This window comes from Budorcas taxicolor, chromosome 4, assembly GCF_023091745.1.
Source record: "Budorcas taxicolor isolate Tak-1 chromosome 4, Takin1.1, whole genome shotgun sequence".
Classification (NCBI taxonomy): domain Eukaryota; kingdom Metazoa; phylum Chordata; class Mammalia; order Artiodactyla; family Bovidae; genus Budorcas; species Budorcas taxicolor.
In genome coordinates this window covers 34,167,761-34,195,667 of record NC_068913.1, presented here as the reverse complement: position 1 = coordinate 34,195,667, position 27,907 = coordinate 34,167,761, and the positions used below count along the sequence as shown (strand labels likewise).

General features: G+C 41.1%; 2 protein-coding genes across 2 annotated transcripts; both read right to left on the bottom strand.

Annotated features, from left to right (window-relative positions):
* Window positions 1-19: 19 nt before the first annotated feature.
* On the bottom strand, window positions 20-26,899 carry CCDC126 (coiled-coil domain containing 126). Its single transcript, XM_052638643.1, has 2 exons — window positions 26,662-26,899; window positions 20-204 (listed from the first exon to the last, which is right to left on the bottom strand). Exons 1-2 carry the CDS (start codon window positions 26,897-26,899, stop codon window positions 20-22), a joined length of 423 nt encoding a protein of 140 aa, XP_052494603.1.
* LOC128046522 (merlin-like) lies at window positions 4,904-6,686 on the bottom strand. Its single transcript, XM_052638642.1, is given in 2 exon segments — window positions 4,904-6,334; window positions 6,336-6,686. Coding segments are annotated over 2 exon segments (1,782 nt in total).
* Window positions 26,900-27,907: the final 1,008 nt, after the last annotated feature.

Below are 27,907 nucleotides of genomic sequence, written 5' to 3'. Positions count from 1 at the left end.
ACCAGGTGATCTTCAACTGCTATCTAATGCTGCCTGATGCTTTTATCCTTTTATTTGTGGTCAGTGGCACTGGATTCCCACTAGTACCACTGGTAGTGCTAGCTGCTGAGCCATTCACAACAATGTAGTCGACTTTGCTCTCCAGCTTTACCAAACGTTGTAAAATGTCATCCAAAAGGACAGCAATTGTTCTTCTTAGATCCGCTAGGGGGAAGAAAAATGAGAATAAATCATAATAAACAGTGATAGAGCACTTAATATTTGTGCTTTCATAGTTTGACGGGAAACGTGAACAATTATTGAATCATCTGAAATATACTAGAGAGAAAGCACTCAAACTGCAAACAGGAAAAGCCCCAGTATTTTAATCTATAGTATCACATACAGAGTTTCTTATAGGAATAATGTCAGTTATAAATGTGGGGAAACTCACTTTTCTAATGCAATAAAACAGATTTAAGTGCTGGTTTAAAATGTTAGTCCCTCTGAAAGAAATTCATTTACTTTGAGACTCTTAAGCAGACTGTAAAGATGACTGTGGGCTAGGCAGGTAAGGTTAAAAAGCTACCTAAGTAAGAAACTCAATGAAATGCAGAAACAAAAAAACCTAGAACCTCCACAGGCTGAAATGTGGGGGGAACCCAGGAACCACAGCAGAGCCAGGAACCTGGTTAGTGCAGTACAGACAGTAGTTTTGACTAGCAAATGATAGGGGGAACTATCTTCTAATCTCTCTGGGAGGTTACATGATGTCAGCAGAATTTAACTGGCAAGAATGAAATTATGCGAAGTAAATCAGAAAGAAAAACACCAATACAGTATATTAACGCATATATATGGAATTTAGAAAGATGGTAATGATGACCCTATACGTGAGACAGCAAAAGAGACACAGATGTAAAGAACAGTCTTTTGGACTCTGTTGGCGAAGGCGAGGCTGGGATGATTTAAGAGAATAGCATTGAAACATGTATATTACCATATGTAAAATAGATTGTCAGTCCAGGCTCGATGCATGAGACAGGGTGCTCAGGGCTGGTGCACTGGGATGACCCTGAGAGATGGGATGGGGAGGGAGGTGGGAGGGAGGGTATACCCATGGCAGATTCATGTCAATGTATGGCAAAACCACCACAATACTGTAAAGTAATTAGCCTCCAATTAAAAGAAAAAGAAAAAAAATGAAATTATGACCCTCTGCTTCATTTTAAGTCTCTCTACTCAGGATTTCCAATGGCACCTAGCACATATTAGGTATTCAGTCAGTGACAACTAATACAGTTATTTTTTGTTGATCCTGGACCCACCTCAACCCCAATCTGTGATCAGAGAAAAAAATCATTTTAACAACAGCTAATAAAATTGTTAATGGTTCTGCTACAAAGTCATCAGAAAAAAAAAAAAAGAAGAAAAAAAATAAAACAGGTAAATTGGACTTTATCAAATTTAAAACTTTTGGATACCAAAAGATACTATCCAGAAAGGGAGATGACAATCTACAAAATGGAAGAAAATATTTGCAAATCATGTATCTGACAAGGGCTTAATATCAATAGCATATAAAGAACTCCTAAACCCAACAATAAAAAGATAAACCACTCAATTTTTAAAATCAGCAAAGGACTTGAAAAAACATTTCTCCAAAGACGATATGCAACTGATCAACAAGCATGTGAAACAATACCAAACATCACATGATACATCACTTTACACCTGCTAGGATGACTATAATCAAAGAAAGAGAAAATAATAAACACTGGCAAGAACATGAGGAAGTTAGAATCCGCATATACTGCTAGTGGGACTATAAAATGGCACAGCCATCATGCAAAACAGCCAAGCAGTTTCTAAAAAAGCTACACATACCATGAAAAAAGTGAAAGTGAAAGCCACTCAGTCGTGCCTGACTCTTTGCGACCCCATGGACTATATAGTCCATGGAATTCTCTAGGCCAGAATACTGGAGTGGCTAGTCTTTCCCTTCTCCAGGGGATCTTCCCAACCCAGGGATCAAACCATACGACCCAGAAATTCCACTCCTAGGTATATACCTTTAAAAAGTGAAAGAAGAGACTCATAGAGGTACCTGTACACCAATGTTTATTTCAGAATTATTCACAATAGCCAAAGGTGGAAATAACTAAGTGTCCGTCAGCAGGTGACAAGATCAACAAAATGTGGTATTCGCATACAAGAGAATATTATTTAGCCATAAAAAGGAACAGTGATCTCTAATACATGATACAAAATGGATGAACCTTAAAGATATTACACAAAGTAAAATAAACTTCCATACCTATATGTCTCTATCTTGATTTATCTCTTACTTATATCTCAATAGGTTTTACTATTTGTATAAATGTGAAGAGAGGCAGATACAAGTAAAATTAACCATGTGTACACAAAAAAGAAAGACAATTATAGTAAAACGCAAAAATGACTAATGAAAATAAAATATATTAAGTGTTTAAAGTGTAAGTCAAAAACTTTTCCTTATTAATATTTTTCAAATTCAAATGAATATTTTACTACCACTAACATCTGCTTAATTGTACAAGGGAGAAAAGTTAGAAGTCACTTCTTGATCAAAACAAATTACTCACTGTAAAGTTTTATTGTGAAGCCAGCAACAAAACAAGAATGCTTCCTCAGAACTAAAAGCTAATTTAAGTATCAGAGCAAATAGCTAGGTAAAAATCATTTCAAAAGCCTCATAAACTCTGTAATTAAGTGGACATTAAGTGTTCAGTCTTTTACATTTTTAATACAGCTACCCTCTCCCATTGAGTGCTGAATAAATTATATCACTCAACAAATATTTTATTACTTCCCTACTTAAGAGTGCAAGGCACACTGTTTAGATCTCATGAGTAGATCAAGAGATGTTCCCATCAACTTCCCATGCAAATTCAATGCCTAGGTACATTAAAAAAGCCTAGTTCTTAAGCAAGAAAAGCTACATAATGATCTGACTAAGTGCAAGAAGTAACAAATACAAGTTTTCAGTACCCTTTACCCAGTTTCCCCCAATAGTGACATCTTGCAAAATCACATAAAACATCACTACTAGAGTACTGAGTCTGGTACAGTCAAGATGCAGAGTATTTCCTTCACCACAAGGATTCCTGGGTTGCTCTCTTACAGTAACACTTTCTTTTCATTAACCTTCTAGTATGATGGATTAAGCTGATTGCTTTTTGAAAATTAAAACAGACTTGCATCCCTGGAATAAATTCCACTTGGTAACAGTAATTAATTCTCTGTATATGTTGTTGAATTCCACTTGCTAAGTTTTTCCTAAGGACCTGCACATCTATACTCATGAGGGATACTGGTCTTTAGTTTTTATTACCAATACAGTCTTTGGTTTTGATGTAAAGTTAATACTAGCCTTATAACTGAACTGGGAAGTGTTCTCTCCTCTTCTATTTTCTGGAAATGACTGTGTAAGATTGATACTCAGTTCAGTTCAGTCGCTCAGTCATGTCCAACTCTTTGAGACCCCATGAATCGCAGCATGCCAGGCCTTCCTGTCCATCACCAACTCCTGGAGTTCACTCAGACTCATGTTCATCATGTCCGTGATGCCATCCAGCCATCTCATCCTTGGTCGTCCCCTTCTCCTCCTGCCCCCAATCCCTCCCAACATCAGAGTTTTTTCCAATGAGTCAACTCTTCACATGAGGTGGCCAAAGTACTGGAGTTTCAGCTTTAGCATCATTCCCTCCGAAGAAATCCCAGGGTTGATCTCCTTCAGAATGGACTGGTTGGATCTCCTTGCAGTCCAAGGGACTCTCAAGAGTCTCCAACACCACAGTTCAAAAGCATCAATTCTTCAGTGCTCAGCCTTCTTCACAGTTCAACTCTCACATCCATACATGACCACAGCAAAAACCATAGCCTTGACTAGACGGACCTTAGTCGGCAAAGTAATGTCTCTGCTTTTGAATATGCTATCTAGGTTGGTCATAACTTGTCTTCCAAGGAGTAAGCGTCTTCTAATTTCATGGCTGCAATCACCATCTGCAGTGATTCTGGAGCCCAAAAAAATAAAGTCTGACACTGTTTCCCATCTATTTCCCATGAAGTGATGGGACTGGATGCCATGATCTTCGTTTTCTGAATGTTGAGCTTAAGGCCAACTTTTTCACTCTCCTCTTTCACTTTCATCAAGAGGCTTTTTAGTTCCTCTTCACTTTCTGCCATAAGGGTGGTGTCATCTGCATATCTGAGGTTATTGATATTTCTCCTGGCAATCTTGATGCCAGCTTGTGTTTCTTCCAGTCCAGCGTTTCTCATGATGTACTCTGCATATAAGTTAAATAAGCAGGGTGACAATATACAGTCTTGACGTACTTCTTTTCCTATTTGGAACCAGTCTGTTGTTCCATGTCCAGTTCTAACTGTTGCTTCCTGACCTGCATAAAGATTTCTCAAGAGGCAGGTCGGGTGGTCTGGTATTCCCATCTCTTTCAGAATTTTCCACAGTTTATTGTGATCCACACAGTCAAAGGCTTTGGCATAGTCAATAAAGCAGAAATAGATGTTTTTCTGGAACTTTCTTGCTTTTTCCATGATCCAGCGGATGTTGACAATTTGATCTCTGGTTCCTCTGCCTTTTCTTCTTCTTTTTTTTTTTGCTTTGGATGAAGGAAGCATAGGATCCCACATCAGACAAGGAGAGACAAATACTCCTGAAAAAAGACCTAAAGACTCAGGTCAGGAGAACTAGAACCCCACGAGAGAACCCTCTGCAGGGTCATAGTTCAAGGCAATTGCACACGAAAGGCCTGGGCTCTCCGCTCGCCCGCCTTCGGGTGGCTCCTGCGGTGTCGGGCCCATCCCGTCGGTGCAGGGGGCAGACTGGCAGAAGCAGCCGATCCTGGGGTGGCCAGGTCACTTGCTAGAGCTCTTCAAAGAAGGCCACTCGGGACTTGGCGCTCTGCAGGGTGAGCTTTTTGATGGTGTTGTGCTTGCTGCCGCCGCCACCCCGGTCAGAGTTCTCGTTGTGCAGCATGTCCAAGGCCGTCTCCCGCTCTTTGAGTCTCAAGGCCTCGATCTCGGTCTTGAGCTCGTTGAGCTGCTCCTGCAGGTGCTTGCTCTTCTCCATGTACTCCACTTTCTCTTTCTGAATCTCCATGGAAAGCCGCTTCATGTCGGTGTCCTTGAAGTCGAAAGACAGGCTGTCGCCGATGAGGTCGAAGCTTGCCATGTCGGGAGGCAGTGGTGCTGGGAGTGGGTTCATGGGCGGGTACGTGGGCTTGGTGGTAATTTCCAGCAGCTTCTTGGCTCTTCGCTCTGCCTCACGGGCTTCCTGCAGGTCCTGCTTCAGCTGATCGGCCTGCTTGGCCCTCCTCTCTGACTCCTCGGCCATCTTCAGCACCAGCACCTTGGCCTCCAGCACCTTCTGCTCCATCAGGCGCTTCTCCTCCTCCGTCCGGATAGCCGTGGCCTTGATGCGCTGCATCTCCTGCTTGGCCTCTGCCGCCTTCTGGGCCAGGAGCTTTGCCTCCTCCTCTGTGATCTGGGCCTTTTCGGCCAACAGGTCAGCTGTCTCCTCGGACCGCATCAGGGCTTCATTGGCCATCGTTGCCTCTTCCTTCATCTGCAGCAGCCGCCTCTCCAGCTCCTCCCGCATGCGCTCAGCCTCCTCTCGCATCTGCTTCTCCCGAGCGAGGCACTGCCGTTCCATCTGCTTTCTAGCCTTCTCCTCCCTGGCCTGGGCTTTCATCTGCTGGTCTTCCAAAGAATCGGCCTTCCTTCTCCTCATAAACAGGTCGTGATTCCCAATACACAGCTGGAGAATCAGCTTATTGACACGAAGCTTTGAGGAGTTAAACTTGAAGACATCGATTTTCTTATCCAAAGGCTTAGTGGTAAACTTGTCGCTATAGGAGATGTTCCGGATTTCGTTCCACGGGAAGATCTTGGGGATCAGCCTGTTCTCAGGGTCATAAATGTGAAGCCCCAAAGCATCCACTCCGAGCAGCAGCTCTGTGCCCTTTTTATTCCTGATTGTGAAGCAGTTCACACCATACATCTCCAGGTCCTGAGCTATCTTTAAATACTCCATCTCCGCTTCGTCCCTGGCTCGGCCTCGGTGCTCCGCGCACCAGGCTGTGATCCTCTCCTCCCACATTTCCGGAGTCATCTGATACAGATTTATTACCCTTTTTGGAAGCAATTCCTCTTGGGCCAGAAACCCCCGCTTGTGAACAGAGGGGTCGTAGTCGCCGTACTTGGCCTGGACGGCGTAAGAAGCCAGGAGCACAGACGCCTCGGGAGGGCAGTAGATTTTTTCATCCAAGATCTGCTTCTTCACCTGCAGGAAGAATTAAGTGTTGCGTGATCTCCTGAACCAGCTCTTCCTCGGCATTCTCGGGATAACATTTGGCCAGGAAGTGAAAGGTGACTGGCTCTTCCTTTGAGACATCGTGATCCAGCACCTTCTTGTCCATCTTGAGCCAGGCCACGGTGTCCTTGATCGTGTACTGCAGGCCGAAGAACCAGGTTTCGCGAAGCCCCAGGGTCCGTCACACCAAGTCAAACAGGTCCTTCCCCTTCCACTTCACCTCGCAATTGAACTCCATCTCCGCATCCACGGTGACGATCTGCACGGTGAATGTCTTAGGCTGCTTCCTCTTGAGCGAGCTGAAGCTCATTCGGGAAGCGATGGCCCCGGCCATGGCGCGGGGCTCAGGCACATGAACCTCGCGCCCCGAGGCCTGCGCTCGGGACCTTTTAGCCTCCCTGGAGGAGGCGCACAGGCTTCAGGGCCACCATGGTGGCCGGCTGGCCGGCCCGAGAGCTGTCTGAGCGGCGCGGGCCCCCAGCGGCCAGCATGGGCCGCAAGGACCCTGCCCAGGAACGGAAAGGGGAGTCCCAGGGGCGGACCCTGACGGCCCTGGGCAAGGATCGCGATCGGGGACCGACGGGGAGGGCACGGCCCCGCTCTCCGGGACTCGGGCCGGGGACGCTGGGAACGCCCGCGGACGGGGCCCTTAGACGGCGGCTGCCCAGAGGCCACGGGCCTCTCAGCGGCCGACGGAGTCTCAGGGCCGCGCTGCAGCCGGGCGCGCACATGCGCGCATGGCTGTCACCGTCCTCGCTCCGCGCCCGCGGGAAGCGTCCCCTCCCCGCAGTCTGCTCCCCTCTGCCTTTTCTAAAACCAGGTTGAACGTCAGGGAGTTCACGGTTCACATATTGCTGAAGCCTGGCTTCGAGAATTTTGAGCATTACTTTACTAGTGTGTGAGATGAGAGCAACTGTGCGGTAGTTTGAGCATTCTTTGGCATTGCCTTTCTTTGGAATTGAAATGAAAACTGACCTTTTCCAGTCCTGTGGCCACTGCTGAGTTTTCCAAATTTGCTGGCATATTGAGTGCAGCACTTTCACAGCATCATCTTTCAGGATTTGAAACAGCTCAATTGGAATTCCATCACCTCCACTAGCTTTGTTCCTAGTGATGCTTTCTAAGGCCCACTTGACTTCACATTCCAAGATGTCTGGTTCTAGATTGCTATTGAAATTTCTGATAGAATTCTCCAGTGCAACCACCTGGGCCTGAAGATTTCTTTTTGGAAGTTCTTAAACTATAATCAATTTCCCTAACAGTTAAAAAAATTATCTCACTTTGTAAATACTGTGATTTTTTTTTATATACAAAATTTTTTTTATACAAATTGACAGGTTGTGGCAACCCTGTGCCAAGGAAGTGTATCGGTGCCATTTTTCCAACAGCACTTGCTCTCTTCATGTCTCTGTGTCACATTTTGGTAATTATCGCAATATTTCAAACTTTTTCATTATGGTATTTGTTATGGTGATCTGTGATCAGATGTGCAGATATGTGAAAACAGTATGGGGACTGGAATTCGAAGTGAAGCCTGATGACTGTCACTGAGTTGATGCAATCTCATGACAGAAAAAAAAATTAGCAAACAAAAAAAACCCTTTAACAAATGAGAAGTTGCCTCTTTAAGGAATGAGTAATGTAACTGGTTTACTGAGATGGACTCTACTCCTAGTGAAGTTGCTATGAAGACTTGAAATGACAAAAAAAGAAAAAAAAGACATTAAGAATATTACATAAACTTAGTTTGCAAAGCAGCAGCAGAGTTTGAGGACTTATTTCTATTCTGAAAGTTCTACTGTGGGTAAAACACTATCAAACAGCATGGCGTACTATAGAGAAATCATTTGTGAATCAGTCAACTGATGTGGCAAACTTCACTGTTGTTTTATGTGAAGGTATTGTCAGCCCGCCAACCCTCAGCAACACCACCCTGACCAGTCATCAGCCATTGACATCAAGGCAAGACCAGTTAAAAAAAAAAAGATTATGACTTGCTGAAGGCTCAGATAATGGTTAGCACTTTTTAGCAATAAAGTATTTTTAATTATGGTATGTACATTTATTTGGTTTCTTAGATAATGCTATTACTATTGTACACCTAATAAACTACAGTGTAAATGTAACTTTTACATGCACTATGAAACCAAAAACTTGGAATGACTTGCTTTATTGCAGTGGTCTAGAACCAAGTATCTCTGAGCTATGCCTATACAGAGCCATTCAAATTACTTATTCCATACTGGAATCCCATACTGGGCTAGTTCATGGTTTTAGAGGTACTGCTGATGCTGCTGCTATGTCGCTTCAGTCGTGTCCGACTCTGTGCGACCCCACAGACGGCAGCCCACCAGGCTCCCCCGTCTCTGGGATTCTTCAGACAAGAACACTGGAGTGGGTTGCCATTTCCTTCTCCAATGCATCAAAGTGAAAAGTGAAAGTGAAGTTGCTCAGTCGTACCCGACTCTTAGCGACCCCATGGATTGCAGCCCACCAGGCTCCTCCATCCATGGGATTTTCCAGGCAAGAGTACTGGAGTGGGGTGCCACTGCCTTCTCCATTAGAGGTACTAATCCCTTTCATATAAGTTACTATGTTTATGTGTAGAGCTGTTCATAGTAGTCTCTTATTATGCTTTTGATGTTTGCAGGGTCTATAGTGACACTGCAATTTTTCTGTCAGTCTTATTAGAAGTTTGCCAGTTTATTCCCCACTCTTTCAAAGGAAAAGCTCTTTGGTGCAATGATTTTCTCTACTGATTTTCTTTCATTTATTTCTGTTCCTACTTTAATCATTTCCTTCTTTCTGCTCTGCTCTGGGTTTCTTTAGCTCTTTTTTTTCTAGGTTCTTGAGGTAGGAGCTCAGATTACCCATTTAAGACTTCTCTTTTCTAAAGTATGTACTTTTCTAAAGTAAACTTCTCTCTCAGCATGGCTGTAGCTGTGTCCCACAATTTTTTATGTTGCACTTTCATTTGGGGATTGTCCTATTACCACGCTTTTATTTCTAATTTGAGCTCACTGCAGTCACAGAATACACTTTACGATCTCAATTCTTATAAATTTGTTGAGGTTTGTTTTATGTCTTAGGATAACTATTTTGGTAAATGTTCTATGGACTGTTAAAACCCATGTATATCCCCTGTGTTGACTTCAATTTTGGAGTGTAGTAGCTATGTTAAAGATTAACTATTTGGTCTCATTGAAGCCAACACAATGCTCCTGTGTTTCTTCTTCAATGATAAGTAAAATGCTTACAGAATTTGAAAAAAAAAAAATGTATATCTTGCTGTTATTGATGGAGCTTCCATATATGTAGGAGTCCACTGCTTAGACTAGGTTCCTCAGGTCTTTTATATCTTTGTAGATTTTCTGCCTAGTTCTATCAGTTTCTGAGAGAGCAGTGTTTAAATTCTCAACAATAATTGTGGATTTATCCATTTTTACTTTCAGTTCTATCATTTTTGTAGATACATTTAGAACTGTTATTTTTTCTGGGTGGATTGACCCCTTTATGATTATATAATGTCCTTCTCTAACACTGGTAGTTTTCTTGCCTCTGAAGTCTACTTGATCTGTTATTAATGTAGACATTCCTGCTTTCCTTTGACAAATACTTGCATGAAATATCTTTTCCAATCCTTCTACTTACAGCCAGCCAGTATCATTAAGTTTGAAGTGAGTTTCTTGTAGACAGCACATACTTTGTCATGTTTTTTAACCCAACCTGCCAGTGTCCTCCAACTAGTGCATTTATAACACTAATAATTAATGCAATTCTGGTACATTAGGACTTAAGTCTGAAATTTCATCTTTTGTTTGTTCTGTTTTTTCACTTCCCTGTTTCCCTTTTCCTACCTTCCTATGGGGTACTTGAGCATTTTTTAGAATTTTTTTTCATATTTCTGAAGGGTTTTTAAATGTATCTCTCTGCAAGTTTTAGTTGTTCTGGATATTACATCATATACATAGTGTACGATAGTCGTTTTACCAATCACAGTGATATACAGAAGCTTTACCTCTCTTAACCATCTGTGATCCAGCAGGTCCAGCAGGTCCAGCAAAGGGACTGAGAATCCCGAGGGAATTTGACTTTGAAGGTCAGTGGGATTTGATTACAGAATTTCCACAGGACTGGGGAAACAGACTTTTGGAGGGCACAACAAAACCTTGTATGCACCAGGAAGCAGCAGAAAGGAGCAGTGACCCCACAAGAGACTGAGCCAGATTTGCCTGTGAGTGTCCTGGAGCCTCCAGCACAGGTGTGGGTTGGCAGCGGCCTACTATGGAAGCAGGAGCACTGACTACAACAGTCATGGGAGCCACAGCATCCTGGCTTAAGTCCTTTTGCAAGAGGTCACCATTACCCCTAACACAGTTTGGCCTAAGGCCAAGATACAGGGAGGGAACACAGCCTCACCCATCAGCAGAAAACTGGATTAAAGATTAACTGAGCATGCCTCCCCAACCAGAGCAAGACCCAGTTTCCCCACAGCCAGTCCCTCCCATCAGGAAGCTTCCACAAGCCTCTTATCTTTATCAGAGGGAAGACAGAATGAAAACCACAATCACAGAAAACTAACCAAACTTATCACATGGACCACAGCCTTGTCTAACTCAATGATACTATAAGCCATGCTGTGTAGGGCCACCCAAGATGGATGGGTCATGGTGGAGAGTTCTGACAAAACGTGGTCCACTGCAGAAGGGAATGGTAAACCACTTCAGTATTCTTGCCTTGAGAACCCTATGAACAGTATGAAAAATGCAAAAAGATACGACACTGAAAGATGAACTCCCCAGGTTGGTAGGTGCTCAAAAGACTCCTGGAGTAGAGCGGAGATATAGCTCCAAAGGAATGAAGAGCCGGAGCCAAAGCATAAAGAACCCAAAGCTGTGGATATGTCTGGTGGTGGAAGTAAAGTCTGATGCTGTAAAGAACAATACTGTATAGGAACATGAAATGTTAGGTCCATGAATCAAGCTAAACTGAAAGTGGTCAAACAGGAGATGGCAAGAGTGTACATCAACATTTTAGGAATCAGTGAACTAAATGGACCGGAATGGGTGAATTTAATTCAGATGACCATTATATCTATTACTGTGGGCAAAAATCCCTTAGAAGAAATGGAGTAGCCCCCATAATCAGCAAGAGTCCAAAATGCAGTACTTGGATGCAATCTCAAAAACTACAAATGATCTCTGTTCATTTCCAATGCAAGCCATTCAATATCACAGTAATCCAAGTCAATGCCCCAACCACTAACGTGGAAGAAGCTGAAGTTGAACGGTTCTATAAAGACCTATAAGAGGTTCTAGAACGAACAGCAAAAAAAAAAAAAAATGTCCTTTTCATCACAGGGGACTGGAATGCAAAAGTAGGAAGTCAAGAGATACCTGGAGTAACAGGCAAATTTGGCCTTGGAGTATAAAATGAAGCAGTGCAAAGGCTAACAGAGTTAAGCCAAGAGAATCCACTGGTCATAACACTGTCTTCTAACAAAACAAGAGACGACTCTACACATGGACATCACCAGATGGTCAATACCGAAAACAGACTAATTATATCCTTTGCAGCGAAAGATGAAGAAGTCCTCACAGTCAACAAAAGAATCCAAAATGCAGTACCTGGGTGCAATCTCAAAAATGACAGAATGATCTTGGTTAGTTTCCAAGGCAAATCATTCAGTATCACAGAATCCAAGTCTATGCTCCAACCACTAATGCAAAAGAAGCTGAAGTTGAACGGTTCTATGAAGGCCTACAAGACCTTCTAGAACTAACACCCAAAATAGATGTCCTTTTCATCTATTTTGATGAAGAAGGAAGAAGTCAAGAGATACCTGGAGTAACAGGCAAGTGTGGCACTGGAGTACAAAATAAAGCAAAGCAAAAGCGAACAGAGTTTTGCCAAGAGAATGCACTGGTCATAGCAAACAGCCTTTTCCAACAACCCAATATACATATACACACTACTAAATATAAAGTAGATAATAAGGACCTATTGCATAGCACAGGGAACTCTATTCAGTAATCTCTAATGACCCATATGGGAAAAGAATATAAAAAAGAGTGGATATATGTATCACTGATTCACTTTCCTATGCACCTGAAATACAATATTATAAATCAACTATACTCCAATAAAAATTTTTTAAAAGATTAAAAAAAAAAAACATCCCAAAGAAAAAGAAATGCAAAAAGACAAAATGGTGTCTGAGGAGGTCTTACAAATAGCTGAGAAAAGAAGAGAAGCGAAAGGCAAAGGAGAAAAGGAAAGATATATCCATCTGAATGCAGAGTTCCAAAGAATAGCAAGGAGAGATAACAGAGCCATTCTAAATGAACAAAGCAAAGAAACAGAGGAAAACAACAAAACAGGAAAGCCTAGAGATCTCTTCAAGAAAATGAGTGATGCCAAAGAGGCATTCCATGCACAGATGGGCACAATAAAAGAGAGAAAGAGTATGGACCTAACAGAAGCAGAAAAGATTACAAACCGGTGGCAAGAGTACACAGAAGAAATATACAAAAAAAGATCTTAATGACCCAGATAACCATGATGGTGTGATCACTCACCTAGAACCAGATATCTTGGAGTCCTAAGTTAAGTGGGCCTTAGGAAGCATCACTATCAACAAAGCTAGTGGAGGTGATGGAATTCCAGTTGAGCTGTTTCTAATCCTAAAAGATGATGCTGTGAAAGTACTGCACTCAATATGCCAGCAAATTTGGAAAACTCAGCAGTGGCCACAGGACTGGAAAAGGTCAGTTTTCATTCCAATCCCAAAGAAAGGCAATGCCAAAGAATGTTCAAACTACCATACAATTGCACTCATTTAACATGCTAACAAAGTAATGCTCAAAATTCTCCAAGTGAGGCTTTAACAGTACATGAACCAAGAAGTTACAGATGTTTAAGCTGGATTCAGAAAAGGCAGAGGAACCAGAGATCAAATTGCCAACATCCGCTGGATCATAGAAAAAGCAAGAGAATTCCAGAAAAACATCTACTTCTGCTTCACTGACTACACTAAAGCCTTTGACTATGTGGATCACAACAAACTGGAAAATTCTTCAAGAGATGGCAATATCAGACCACCTTACCCGCCTCTTAAGAAACCTGTATGCAAGTCAAGAAGCAACAACAGTTAGAACCAGACAGAATAACAGACTGATCCAAAATTGGGAAAGGACTACATCAAGGCTGTATACTGTCATCCTGCTTATTTAACTTATATACAGAGTACATCATGTGAATGCCTGGCTAGATAAAGCAAAAGCTGGAATCAAGATTGCAGGGAAAAATATCAATAACCTCAGATATGTAGATGATACCACCTTTACAGCAGAAAGTGAAGAGGAACTAAAAAGTCTCTTGATTACGGTGAAAGAGGAGAGAGAAAAAGTTGGCTTCAAAGTCAACATTCAAAAAACTAAGATCATGACATCTGGTCCCATCATTTCATGGCAAATAGATATGGAAACAATGGAAACAGTGACAAATTTTATTTTCTTGGGCTACAAAATCACTGCAAATGGTGACTGCAGCCATGAAATTAAAAGATGCTTACTCCTTGAAAGGAAAGCTATTACCAACCTAGACAGCATATTAAAAAGCAGACACATTACTTTGCTAACAAAGGTCCATAGAGTCCAACATACCGTTTTTCCAGTAGTCATGTATGGATGTTAGAGCTGGACCACAAAGAAGGCTGAGCGCTGAAGAATTGATGCTTTCAAACTATGGTATTGGAGAAGACTCTCGAGAGTTCTTTGGACTACAAGAAGATCAAACCAGTCAATCCTAAAGGAAATCAATCCTGAATATTCACTGGAAGGACTGATGCTGAAGCTGGAACTCCAATACTTTGGCCACCTGATGGGAAGAGCTGACTCATTGGAAAAGATCCTGATGCTGGAAAAGATTGAAGGCAGAAGGAGAAGGAAGCAATAAAGGATGAGATAGTTGGATGGCATCACCAACTCAATGGACATGAGTTTGAGCAAGCTCCAGGAGATGGTGAACAACAGGCAAGCCTGGCGTACTGCAGTCCATGGGGTTGCAAAGAGTAGGACATGACTGAGCGACAGAACAACCACCATCATCTGTGACGGTTCATCCTGTGTCAATTTGGCTAGGCCAAGGTATGGAGACAAATCTACCTGTCTGGATATTGCTGCAAAAGTACTTTTTAGATGGGATTAGCAAGGCCCAGTGGTATAGAATCCACCTGCAATGCAGAAGCCACAGGATACTCAGGTTTGATCCCTGGGTCAGGAAGATCCCCTGGAGGAGGGCATGGCAACCCACTCTAGTATTATTTCCTGAGAATCCCATGGACAAAGGAGACTGGCAAGCTACAGTCCATAGGGTTGCAAAGAGTCAGACATGACTGAAGCAACTTAACACAGCATTTAAACCAGTAGACTTTCAGTAATGTAATTACTCACCATAATGTGGGTATACTTCATCTAGTAAGCTAAAGATCTTAAGAAAAGACTAAGGTTTCTGGAACAGGAAGAATTTTGTCCCCAGACTGACTGCCTTCAGACTCAGGACCTAAACATCAGTTTTTGCCAGAATTTTCAGCCTGCCCTGAAGATTTTGGACTTTCCAGGCTCCACAACTGCATGAGCAGCGAATTTCTTAAACTCCATCTCTCCCTCCCCTTGATTTGTTTTATACAGATTTAAAAATCTGAATATGCCATCCTTTTACCAACTACTTCATTTATAAGATACTGCCTTAAATATTTCCTCTACATAAATTTAGAATCACATCAGCAGTGTTCTAATTTTTCCTTCAACAATTTTTGCTTCAGTTTAGAAAAATCAAGAAGAAAAACAATCTGGTGACCTACCTTTATTTTTATGCATTGTGTTTTTCTTTCCTTCCTGATTGCTCCAAGTTTCCTCTATTTTTATCATTTTTTTTCCATTGAAAGAACTTCTTTAGCTGTTTCTTAGTGTAGGTCTGCTAGTAACAAACTCTTTTCCTTCATCTAAGAAATAACTTTGATTTCCCTTAATTTCTAAAGGATATTTTCACTGGGTACAGAATTCTGGATTAAGAGTTCTTTTCTTTAAGCATTTAAAACAAAATATGCCAGAAACCAACACAACATTGTAAAGCAATTATCCTCCAATTAAATATATATATACACACACACACACACACACACACACATATGCCACTTATTTCTAGTCTTGATGGTTTCTGATGAGAAATCCACTATCATTTGAATTGTCTTCTCACTGTTAAGTGTTGTTTTTCTCTAGGTGCTTTTGAAAAGATTTTTTTTTTTTGCCATATCACACAGTTTGTGGGATCGTCCTTGACCAGGCATTGAAGCCAGGCCACCACAGTGACAGCCCAGAACCCTAAGGTCACCAGGTAAGTCCAAGTGGTTTTTTTCCTAAGTTGCTCTTTTAAGTTTTCAGAAGCTTACTTATGATGTATCAGGGCATGGACTTTTTTCACTAATCATACTTGGGGTTCACTCAGCTTCCTGAATCTGAGGTCTGTGTCTCTTGAAAATTTTAGAAAGTTTTTGGTCATAATTTTTTTGAACTACTTTTCCAGCTCTGCCCTCATTCTCTTCCACAGAAGTTATATCTTTTGTTATAATCCTACAGGTCCCTAATGCACTAGAATTTTTTTTTAAGTCTATTTTCTCTCTGTTGTTCAGGTTGGGTAATTACATCATTCTATAGTTCAGTTCACTGATTCTATCCTCTGTTCTCTTTCTACTTTTGAGTCAATCTGCTAACTCATACTTTTCATTTCAGTCATTGTATCTTTCAGTCCAAAAATTTCCATTTAGTTTTTCTTTATATGCTCTATTTATCTCCTAAGACTTTCTGTTTCCCTGTTGAGCCTTTCTGTTCTTTCATTCTGTTCTTTGTGCTCATTAATTCCTCACTGAAGCATTTAATTCCGACTGCTTTAAAATCTTTTTCAGATAATTCTAACATCAGTCATTGGTTATCTTTCTTCATTCAGTTTAAGATTTCCCTGGTTCTTGGTATGACAACTGATTTATATTTGTAACCAGGACATTTACGTATTTTATTATGAAAGTCTGGATCTTATTTAAACCTCCTATGTTAAATAGTATTCTCTGATACCACTGTGGCAGGGCAGAGGGGTGTCACTTTGTTACTGCCAGGTGGAGGCAAAAATCTAGGTTCCTGCTTAGCTTCCACTGCCACCTGAAGGTGGTGAGCTCTTTGTCACTGCTGGATGGAGGGAGGAGTTCCAGGCTCCCCTTCCCCACATACTCTTCACTGACATTGTGATGGGGACTGCTGCGTACCACTGGGCAATGGTGGAAGTCCTCACTCTCCACTCCTCTGACATCACCCCTGAGGGAGGGAGCTGAGCACCTCATTACTGTGTAAGGGTAGAAGTCCTGGCTCCCCATGTGGTCTCCACGTGGTATAGGGGGAGTCTGGATGCTCTGTTATAGCCTCACAAGGGTGGGAGTCTGTGCTCCTCACTTGGCCTTTGATAACGTGGGTGGTATAATGGTAACTTTCTTCTGTGTTGTCTGGCTAGAGGAGAATGGTTTATGTCTAAAAGTTTTTATCTTGCTAGGCTGCCCCTCTTTGGCTACAGAGAACAGGCTTCTGTTGGAGTTTTGCTTGTTTTGTCTCTGGCTGTGCCTGGTTGACAGTTCTTAATTCTCAGAATAGCATTTAAATATTAACACTAAACTGTTCTCCAATTCTCTGAAAATATTTGGTGGAGTCCAGTTTTCAGCAACAACAACAGATGGTAAAACCAAAACTCTTAAAAGAAAGTAAGGTCAGACTTTGGGTAGAAAAGCCTGAGGTGAAAAAAGATGTGTTGCTGTACATTCAGGTGTAGGAAACCACAGGTCAACTGCAAATGTTCTCTAACAGTCACTGGGCATCAGAACAATAACCCCAAATTCACTGCTCTGCACAAATCACAGAATCCAAAAAATGTTACATGGGAAGAAACATTTTTTTCCTTAGAGAAAACTAAGAATGTTAAGCAATATTCTTAGATACCTTTTTAAGATATCTTAAAAAGAAATGATGGTATCTTAAAAAGAAAGTACAAGTTACTCCTCAAAATTTACAGACAGTAATCTTAAAGCTGAACTGATCTGTCCATGGCTCTTGCAATAGTAACAATTCACTGTAGACCAACATTTAAAAAAATATATTAGCTTGTGTTTTGTTTGCCAACTGGGAAAATCACATTATATAGCTCAAGGGAAAACCATTCAATAAATATTATTTTGACTGACTAGCCTTTTTATATGGTAACAACTAGAGGCTAAATGGTTTCTATCAATGGCTGAAAGTTCAAGTTCACCAGAACTCACGAAATTCTCAACTTACTGTAATTTATATTGCCATTCCAGATTACTGGCACAAGGATAGAATTCAAATAATGAAACTGAAATAACTGGCTACCTAGTCTGCAAAAAAGAACCAGCATCTATTATTGTTTGCACCAGAAATCTCAACTGTATTACAGACATGCTTGGTTGCTCAGTTTTGTCTGACTCTTTGTGACCTCATAGACTGTAGCCTGCCAGGCTCTTCTGTCCATGAATTTTCCAGGCAAAAATACTGGAGTGGGTTGCCATTTCCTCTTCCAGGAGATCTTGACCCTTGACTGAACCTGAGTCTCCTACATCTCCCACTCTGGCAGGCAGATTCTTTACCACTAGCACAACCTGGGAAGACCATATTACAGACAACAATGTTAAAAAAAAAACAAAACTGCAATATATTACAATGTGTTTTAGAAAAAAACTTTTAAGCATGTAACTAAACCATAAAAGATGACAGACATGTTTTACCATACAAATTTTTTAAAACAATATACCAAGTTATTAGACAACTGATGAATGAGAGCAAAACCATATGCTACATATACTGACAGCATGAATGTCTTTATTAAAAAATCAGTCAAAAAGTAATTTCCCTGCAGAAAAACTGACAAAGGATACAAAATATTCCCTCTTGTATGTATAAGAAATACAAAGCCAACAAACTAGAAAATCTTTCAACCTCTCCTGTAAACAAAGAAATGCAAAAGCAAACAATTAGCTGCCATTTAAAAGTAGACAGAACTGGTATAGTGTGGAGAAACTGGTGCTTCCACAGTGGTGGGAGAATGGAAATAGGAGTGCACACTGGCAGCACAACCCTGGAGGGCAACTTGACACGTGTCTATTAAATTTAACATGCATACCCTTAGCCAAATATTTCATTTTGAGGAAATCCATCCTGCTGAAACAGTAATACAAACATAAAATACCCACACATGTATTATTCACACGTATATTTCATACACACACACATATCACAGCACTAAATCCAACATACAAGGTTAGCAACAAATTATCCATTATTACAGAATAACCAGGGGAAAAAGGAACCTTTTAAAATGAAACAATATTAAGTCACTAAAAAGAATGAAACAGACTATAACAACATGGAAAGGCATCTATAATCAAGTGAAAACAAGAAAGTTGCAAACTAGCATATACATAGTACAATCCCATTTTTGTTCAAAATGTGCTGGATGATATGTCTGCAAACTAGAGCTGGTTGGTTATCTGTATTTGTAAAAAAGTTTTACTGGAACATAGCCATGCTCCCTGGTGGATCCCTGGTGGCTCAGACAGTAAAGCATCTGCCTGCAATGCAGGAGACCCGGGTTCAATTCCTGGGTAGGGAAGATCCCCTGGAGAAGGAAATGGCAATCCACTCCAGCACTCTTGCCTGGAAAATCCCATGGACGGAGAAGCCATTCTCCGTCGCAAAGAGTCGGACACGACTGAGTGACTTTACAAGCAAGCAAGCAAGCCATGCTCATTTACTGAAAAAAAGACCAAATGACCCACAAAGCTGAAAATACTTACCATTTAGCCCTATATGAAAAAGTCTACAACTCCCAATATATACCAAATTAAATGACATCCTCTCTCTCTGCTCTTTTACTTATCTATGGTGCATATTTCTGTAATATTTGAATGCTTTTATTTTTTTATAACCAGAAATAAGTAAAAAAAATTTCAGATCACTGGTTAAATACCATGTGGCCATTAAATGATGCAGGTATATATTCACTGACATTGAACTAGCTCCACCATATATTTTAAATATAGTTTAAAAGATACCATGTGTATATGAGTCTCATTTTGCTCTTATAACTGAATTGTTATATACAGCTACCCAGCATAGCACAGAACAGCTACCTTTAAAAATATCAGTTATTCTCCTCAAGCAGAGAAATTTTTTTCTTTTTCCAAAAGAATTGCTTCTTCACATTTCTATCAGTGTCCTTGGACTAAACAGAATGCAAAACAATGTAACATTTAATCTGCATCTGCCACTAATACCGCCATCTCAGTTTATACCAACTCCATCTCTGCTGCTGCTGCTAAGTCGCTTCAGTCGTGTCCGACTCTGTGTGACCCCACAGACGGCAGCCCACCAGGCTCCCCATTCCTGGGATTCTCCAGGCAAGAACACTGGAGTGGGTTGCCATTTCCTTCTCCAATGCATGAAAGGGAAAAGTGAAAGTGAAGTCTCTCAGTCGTGTCCGACTCTTCACGACCCCATGGACTGCAGCCTACCAGGCTCCTCCATCCATGGGAGTTTCCAGGCAAGAGTACTGGAGTGGGGTGCCGTTGCCTTCTCTGAACTCCATGTCTAGTCAACAATATTTGGTTCTCAAGAGCCACTGCAGACTAACCCTCATCACTTCATAAAAATCATCATAAAGACAATAAAAAAGTGTCCAGGGCATTCCCAGATAAAAATAGTTAACTCAATAAAGGCACTTAAACCTTTGCTGACTCGAGATACTCCATCAAAACAGTAAAGGTGATTCTTTTTCACGCTCTCTTTTTTTCATGCATACATGGATGAGGCCAAAGATAACAAGAAAGGAGACAACAGCAACAAAATTCCAGAAGCTGGAAAGCAGATGGATGAGACCTGGGGCTTCCCCGGTGGCATCAGTGGTAAAGAATCTGCCTGCCAATGCAGGAGACACAAGAGATGCAGGTTCGATCCCTGGGTCACGAAGATCCCCTTGAGGAGGGCATGGCAAACCACTCCAGTATTCTTGCCTGGAGAATTTCATGGACAGAGGAGCCTGGTGGGCTACGGTCCATGGAGTCACAAAAAGTTGGACACAACAGAGCACGCACCCACAGGAGAGGAATGGCTACTTTGTGTCCTAGATAACTGATTTAGCATACCTGGAAAAGTTGGATCTTGAAACAGAAACCAAAAAAAATTGAAAAAAATAAGAGAAAACAAAGAGCAATTCATTTTTCTCCAAAGAAACACAGCCCAAATGGCCCAGAAACTGCTGTATCAGATACTAATGAAAATAGGAGTAAAAAAAGAACCAAAAACCAAAGGACTGGATAAAAACTGATTTATAAAGAAATCTGATTGCTAAATTTTCTCTGCTACTCCAAACTGGGCAATGGCCCCTCCACCACTGCAGAACATCTGAGAGGCATTTTTGGAAGCCAGTAAAACAGCTGAAGGCCTGGGCACCACACTGAAAACTGGAGGAGGAAGTGAGAGTTCACATGGTGAGTACTGAGGCCACTCCTCCCGCCGCACCCTTTTCCCTGGCTCAGAGAAAAAGTGTTCGCTCCCAGAACACTTGGAGGCATAGATGTCCTGCAAGTGTTGGAAGAGATTGGAAGCCCTTCTCTAAGGAGTCTGACCAGCTTAAGAGAAAAGACCTAAACATACTGATATTCAGTTCACTTCAGTCGCTCAGTCGTGTCCAACTCTTTGCAACCCCATGGACTGCAGCATGCCAGGATTCCCTGTCCATCACCAACTCCTGGAGCTTGCTCAAACTCATGTCCGTAGAGTTAGTGGTGCCATCCAACCATCTCATCCTCGGTCATCCCCTTTTCCTCCCACCTTCAGTCTTTCCCAACATCAGGGTCTTTTTAAATGAGTCAGTTCTTCAAATCAGGTGGCCAGAGTATTGGAGTTTCAGCTTCAGCATCAGTCCTTCCAATGAATATTCAGGATTGATTTCCTTTAGGATGGACTAGTTTGATCTCCTTGCTGTCCAAAGTACTCTCAAGAGTCTTCTCCAACACCACACTTCAAAAGCATCAATTCTTCGGCACTCAGCTTTCTTTATAGTCCAACTCTCACATTCACACATGACTACTAGAAAAACCATGCTGCTGCTGCTGCTAAGTCGCTTCAGTCGTGTCCAACTCTGTGCGACCCTATAGACGGCAGCCCACCAGGCTCCTCTGTCCCTGGGATTCTCCAGGCAAGAATACTGGAGCGGGCTGCCATTTCCTTCTCCAATGCATGAAAGTGAAAAGTGAAAGTGAAGTCACTCAATCGTGTCCAACTCTTCGTGACCCCATGGACTGCAGCCTACCAGGCTCCTCCATCCATGGGATTTTCCAGGCAAGAGTACTGGAGTGGGTTGCCATCTCCTTCTCCAAGAAAAACCATAGCTTTGACTAGATGGACCTTTGTTGGCAAAGCAATGTCTCTTTTCAATATGTTTTCTAGGTTGGTCATAGCTTTTCTTCCAAGGAGCAAGCGTCTTTTAATTTCATGGCTGCGGTCACCATCTGCAGTGATCTTGGAGCCCCCCAAAATAAAGTCTCTCACTGTTTCCATTGTTTCCCCATCTATTTGCCATGAACAGACACTGATACTATAATTTAAAAACTGGGGCACTTCCCAGGTGGTCCAGTAGTTAGGAGCCCACCTCCCAGCACAGGGGATACAGGTTCTATTCCTGGTCCAGGAGAATTCCACATGCAGCAGCAAGGCAGTTAAGCCTGTGCACCAGAACTACTAAGCCCACGTGACGCAACCACTGAAGCCCACGCACAGCAACAAAAGACCCAGCACAGCCAAAAATCAATTCGTTAATTTTTTTTTTTAAAGGGAAAGAAAAGTTTAGCTGGCCTTTGTCCCAGGATCCTGGGAGGCAGACTCTGAATGCCAGGAAGTTCCTGACTGACTGTCTTTGTTACTCATGGTGGGCCCAAGGAATTGCACTTGATATTAACATATTATTGACCAGAGATTAGCACCAGAGGCATTAGTTTCTGCAAAAACCACCCCGGGTCAATAATGTGTTAAACTGGGACTCTTGGTGCGCCCCTAGATAGTGTGTACGGAGGTGACTCAGAATGGGGGCAAGCCATACAGAGAGACCCATCTTGTGATTAGAGGGTTAGGGCTTTCCAGTAGGGGAGAGGTGAGGGAGACTGGGAAATTGAGCTCAACCACGTGGCTAATGACTCAATCAATCATACCTCCAAATGAAACATCAATAAAAACTCTAGACACCGATGTTTCGGTGGGCTCACCTCACTGGCAATGCTCTTAATACTGACACACACTGACATGCCAGGAGGGCAATGTGTTCTGATTTCATAGGGAGAAAACAACAGAAACTTCGCACCTAGAATCCTCACAGACCTGCCTTGTTTGTCTCTCCCTTTGACTGATTCTGATTTCCATTTGGTAGTAATAAAACTGTAAGAGTTAGTATAGTACTTTCAGTGAGTTCCATGAGCTGATCTCATGCATTATAAATCTGAGAGGATAGTGTGAACCCTGGAACTTGTAGAGAGCTGGAAAAAAAGTGGAGATGACCTGGGGACACCCAAACTTACGGCTGGTGTCTGAAGTAAAGGCAGTATTGTGAAGGATTATGCCCTTAACCTGTGAAATTTGGCTGAATTACAGGTAGTTAGTAATCAGAAGTCACTGTAAATATTAAGGATATGCCCAAACAAATGACCCAGTCAGATCATCTGAGTGAACACCACTCAGCAACTCAGCATTTCCCATCAAGGTTTTAGTGTCTCACTCTTTAAGAACACTTCAGAAAAGTCATCACTAATTAACCTTAGGGAAATAACAAAAACGGAGCTCTTAGCAGTTAAAAATGAAAGAGACAAAATTCCGTAAAATTCCATATAGAACTGAAAATACAGCTAAGGAAAAACTTTAACGAATAAAGCAAAAAGACTAAAGGGTGGAAACCAGGAAAGCAAATAAAGAGGAGTTAGTGGAAAATTCTGAAAAAGATGGGAATAGCAGGCCACCTGACCTGCCTCTTGAGAAACCTGTATGCAGGTCAGGAAGCAACAGTTAGACTGGACAGGGAACAACAGACTGGTTCCAAATAGGAAAAGGAGTACGTCCAAGTTGTATATTGTCACCCTGCTTATTTAACTTAGATGCAGAGTACATCATGGGAAACGCTGGGCTGGAGGAAGTACAAGCTGGAATCAAGATTGCCGGGAGAAATATCTAACCTCAGATATGCAGATGATACCACCTTTAAGGCAGAAAGTGAAGAGGAACTAAAGAGCCTTTTGACAAAAGTGAAAGAGGAGAGTGAAAAAGTTGGCTTAAAGCTCAACATTCAGAAAAGTAAGATCATGGCATCCAGTCCCATCACTTCATGGCAAATAGATGGGAAAAAATGGAAACAGTGGCTGACTTTATTTTTCTAGGCTCCAAAATCACTGCAGATGGTGACTGTAGCCATGAAATTATAAGACGTTTACTCCTTGGAAGGAAAGTTATGACCAACCTAGACAGCATATTAAAAAGCAGAGACATTACTTTGTCAACAAAGGTCTGTCTAGTCAAGGCTATGCTTTTCCAGTGGTCATGTATGGATGTGAGAGTTGGACTATAAAGAAAGCTAAGCACCAAAGATTTGATGCTTTTGAACTGTGGTGTTGGAGAAGACTGTTGAGAGTCCCTTGGACCGCAAGGAGATCCAACCAGTACTTCCTAAAGGAGATCAGTCCTGGGTGTTCATTGGAAGCACTGATGTTGAAGCTGAAACTCCAATACTTTGGCCACCTGATGGGAAGAGCTGACTCATTTGAAAAGACCCTGATGTTGGGAAAGATTGAGGGCAGGAGGAGAAGGGGACAACAGAGAATGAGATGGTTGGATGGCATCACCAACTCAGTGGATATGGGTTTGGGTGGACTCTGGGAGTTGGTGATGGACAGGGAGGCCTGGCGTGCTATGGTTCATGGGTCACAGAGTCGGACCCGACTGAGCAACTGAACTGAACTGAGAGGACTAGTTCAGAGGGCCCAAATGCTGAATAACAATTCTAAAAAGAAAGAATGAAAACAATGTGCAGGAAAAAATCAAATAAACAATTTTGGAAAAATATTCCAGAATAAATGACATAAGTTTCAGGATTTAAAGTGCCCACTGAGGTTCCAGCACATGAATCCATACCCAGGCACATCATCAAGAAATCTCAAGACAACAAGGTTCTACTGCATAGCACAGGGAACTATATTCAACATCTGATGATAAATCATAATGGCAAAAAAATGAAAAAGAACATGTACATATATGTATATAGTTATAACAGAATCACTTTATAGAAGAAATTATCACAACATTGTAAATCAACTATACTTCAATAAATTTTTTAAAAGAAATTTCAGAACAACAAAAATCGTATAAGCATCCAAAAATAAGTCACATATAAAGATTGAAGAACCAGAACAGCATTAGATTCCCAAAAGGACAATGGAAGCTAAGAAGGAAAAAAAAGAACACAGCCTTTAAAATCAGATGAAAACTATTTCCAAACTAGTACCAAAACTGTCAGTTAAGCATGAAGATAGAGGGTAGCAATTAAAAAAAAAAGCTTTCCAGATATTCAGATATGCAAGGACTTTCTCCTTTTCTACCTTTCTGAGAAAATTCCCAGTGGGTCTGTTCCCCCAATAAAGGGGAAGTCCCAGGATTCTAGGATACAGGAGATCCAACATGACAGAGGGAAAGGGCAGCCACGGGATGGTGGTGGAGTGGGATCCTAGAACAATTCAGTACTGAAGCCTAGAGAGGACACAGACCAGTCCAGAGCAAATCCAAAGGCTCTGGGAAAGATTTTACTCAAGAAAAAAGTGGTGAAATACCTAATGTGTCTGAATATACAGAAGGAGATTTATATGGCTGTGGGGATAGAAAACTAGGCAAAGAAATAAGAATTGATCCTTATAGATTTTATTTCCAGGGGAAAATATAGTTGTACAGAAAAGGAAAAGTAACCATTATGTATTATATGGCTCAGTAATATTAACAAATGCCACCAATACAGTCATAATAATAAAATACTAATTACTGTTCCAACCAAAATTATGATGGGCCAGGAAGCACGTGTGTGTGTGTGTGTGTGTGTGTGTGTGTGTGTGTGTGTGTGTGAAAGTAGCCTAGGGTGGCTGGGATTTGGAGTAAGACATTTGGAGTAAGAAAGAAAGCTGAACTCTCACCTTGTAGTGAGAGGTAAACAGATAATTCCTGTAAGTGAAAAAGTCAAGAAGTAGCTCATAGAACATGCTATTTAGAGTCACGGATGTAATCACCAAATCCAGCAGATTAAATAATTTTAAATGGCTGACTCTAAGGCATGGGAAATTTGAGGGCTGTTGGAGGTAGTAAAAACTGCCCCTTTACAATCATAACATGTTTGCTTGTTTAAATACATACATGTATAATTTTAATTCAAAAGATATTGAAATAGTCCCCACATTCATATACACGCACCATGATCTAGCTCTTCTCTTTAAGTCTTAAAAGCAAGAGAGAACACAACACATAAGGAACTTCAAACACAGCAGCAAGTGGGATGTGAAAAGGAGAATGGCGACAAGCAACAGTGGAGACGCTGGCAAATGCTGCTTCTCAGGAATTCACAGATGTTATGCGATTGATGCTCTACAGTAATGTGAAACCCCTGGAGTAGGGCATGGCAACCCACTCCAATGCTCTTGCCTGGAGAATCCCATGGACAGAGGAGCCTGGCGGGCTACAGTCCATGGGGTTTGCACAGAGCTGGACACAACTGAAGTGACAAAGCAGCAGCAGTAAAGCGACAATCAGGAAAAACACAAATATGAACTAGGGATGACAACAGTACTGATTATGCAGGAAAAGTCATTCTATTAGGGACACATACAGAATTATCTAGCAGTAAAATGCCACATTTTTTATAATCTAAATATTCTCCAAAAATTGAACAAAGCAAGTATTGCAATATGTTAGAATTGTTAAGACCTCAGTGATGGATTATTTGGGTATTTATCAGGTTTCTATTTTTCAGTACATTTGAAATTTTTCATAATAAAAAGTCAAGACAAAATTACTTTGTGAACACCTGTGCATGAAGTAGTGAGTTGGATCTCCATGATTATCATTAAATGGGGACAAGATGAAGAGGAGAAAACCAGGAATATTCTATGGTTATCTTACCATATCCTGCCATAGAAGCACCGTTCTCGACATCCATTGTGTTCTTATTTTCCTCTGCTAGGGCTTTAACATATTTTTTGCTTAAATCTAGTATCTGCTCACGTAACTTCACACTGCTTTGATGTCTTGGTCGTTGAAAAATATAGTGCAGTAACATCAATCCCCAAAGGAGTCCAAATACAAGCAAGAGTAAACTCAATTTCTGGGACATGGATTTTCTTGAGATTGTAAAAACCATTTCTGAGGAACCAAACAGCCTCAACTGAAAAATGGTACCTAGAGGCAAGTCACCAAGCAATCAAGACGTGAAAGAAAAATATCTCCTCCTCTAATGTATATTCTTCATGTTCACCAAGGTTGACGCCAACTCACAATAACTCTGTAAAATTGAGAAGAAAAAAGGCGATTAGTCTTAACTGTATCAGTAATAGAATAGACAATGATAGATTAAAGAAGAGATTCTACAGTTTTCATTTGGAATTGTACTGTCTTCTTTTTGATAATTTTCTCTATCACTAAATAAGCCTCCAGGTCTTTTATCAGCTCTGTTTACACAGCTCTTCAAAAATTTAAACTAGAAATAAATGTCAGTTCATTAGAACTACCTGAAAGAAACACCACCATGGTCATGAAACTGAATAACTTCTCATCGTCTGTAACTAAAACGATGAATATATAAGATTTATAGAGATATCAGACTCTTCCAATACAAGTCACCAACCTAAATGTGTGAAAGCAATTCCTCCTTCTCCTTTAAAAAAAAAAAAAAAATTGATTCCAAAATGAAAGTCAGAAATGGGAAAGGTGAAACAGATGGGAAGATCAAAACGGCTGACTGAAGAACAAAACCAAGCCCACAATAAGTATGCCAACGTCACTAGAAAATACTACTAATGACAGTGGATAATCTTAAAAAATAACCAACCTAAGATGAAAAATAAGTCATAATTTCTAAGTTTATACTCTTAAGTTTATGCCAGACATGACAAGCACTTTCTTTTTTTTACATTTCCAAATTTATAATTCTAAACAGGTATGTATTTTTATAATTTGAGGAAAAACTGAAAAGTTATACTTCAGTTTTTTAAAAGAGATAAAGTAGTAACAATCAAGGAATCATAAACATCTTAACAGTAATAATGTGCCCAAATCACCAAAGGGTCCAGTGAAGAAAACTCTTCAATTATGTCTAATAGGATAAAATTCTTCAGGGAGAAATATACCTAGAGTCCAAAAAATGCATTGC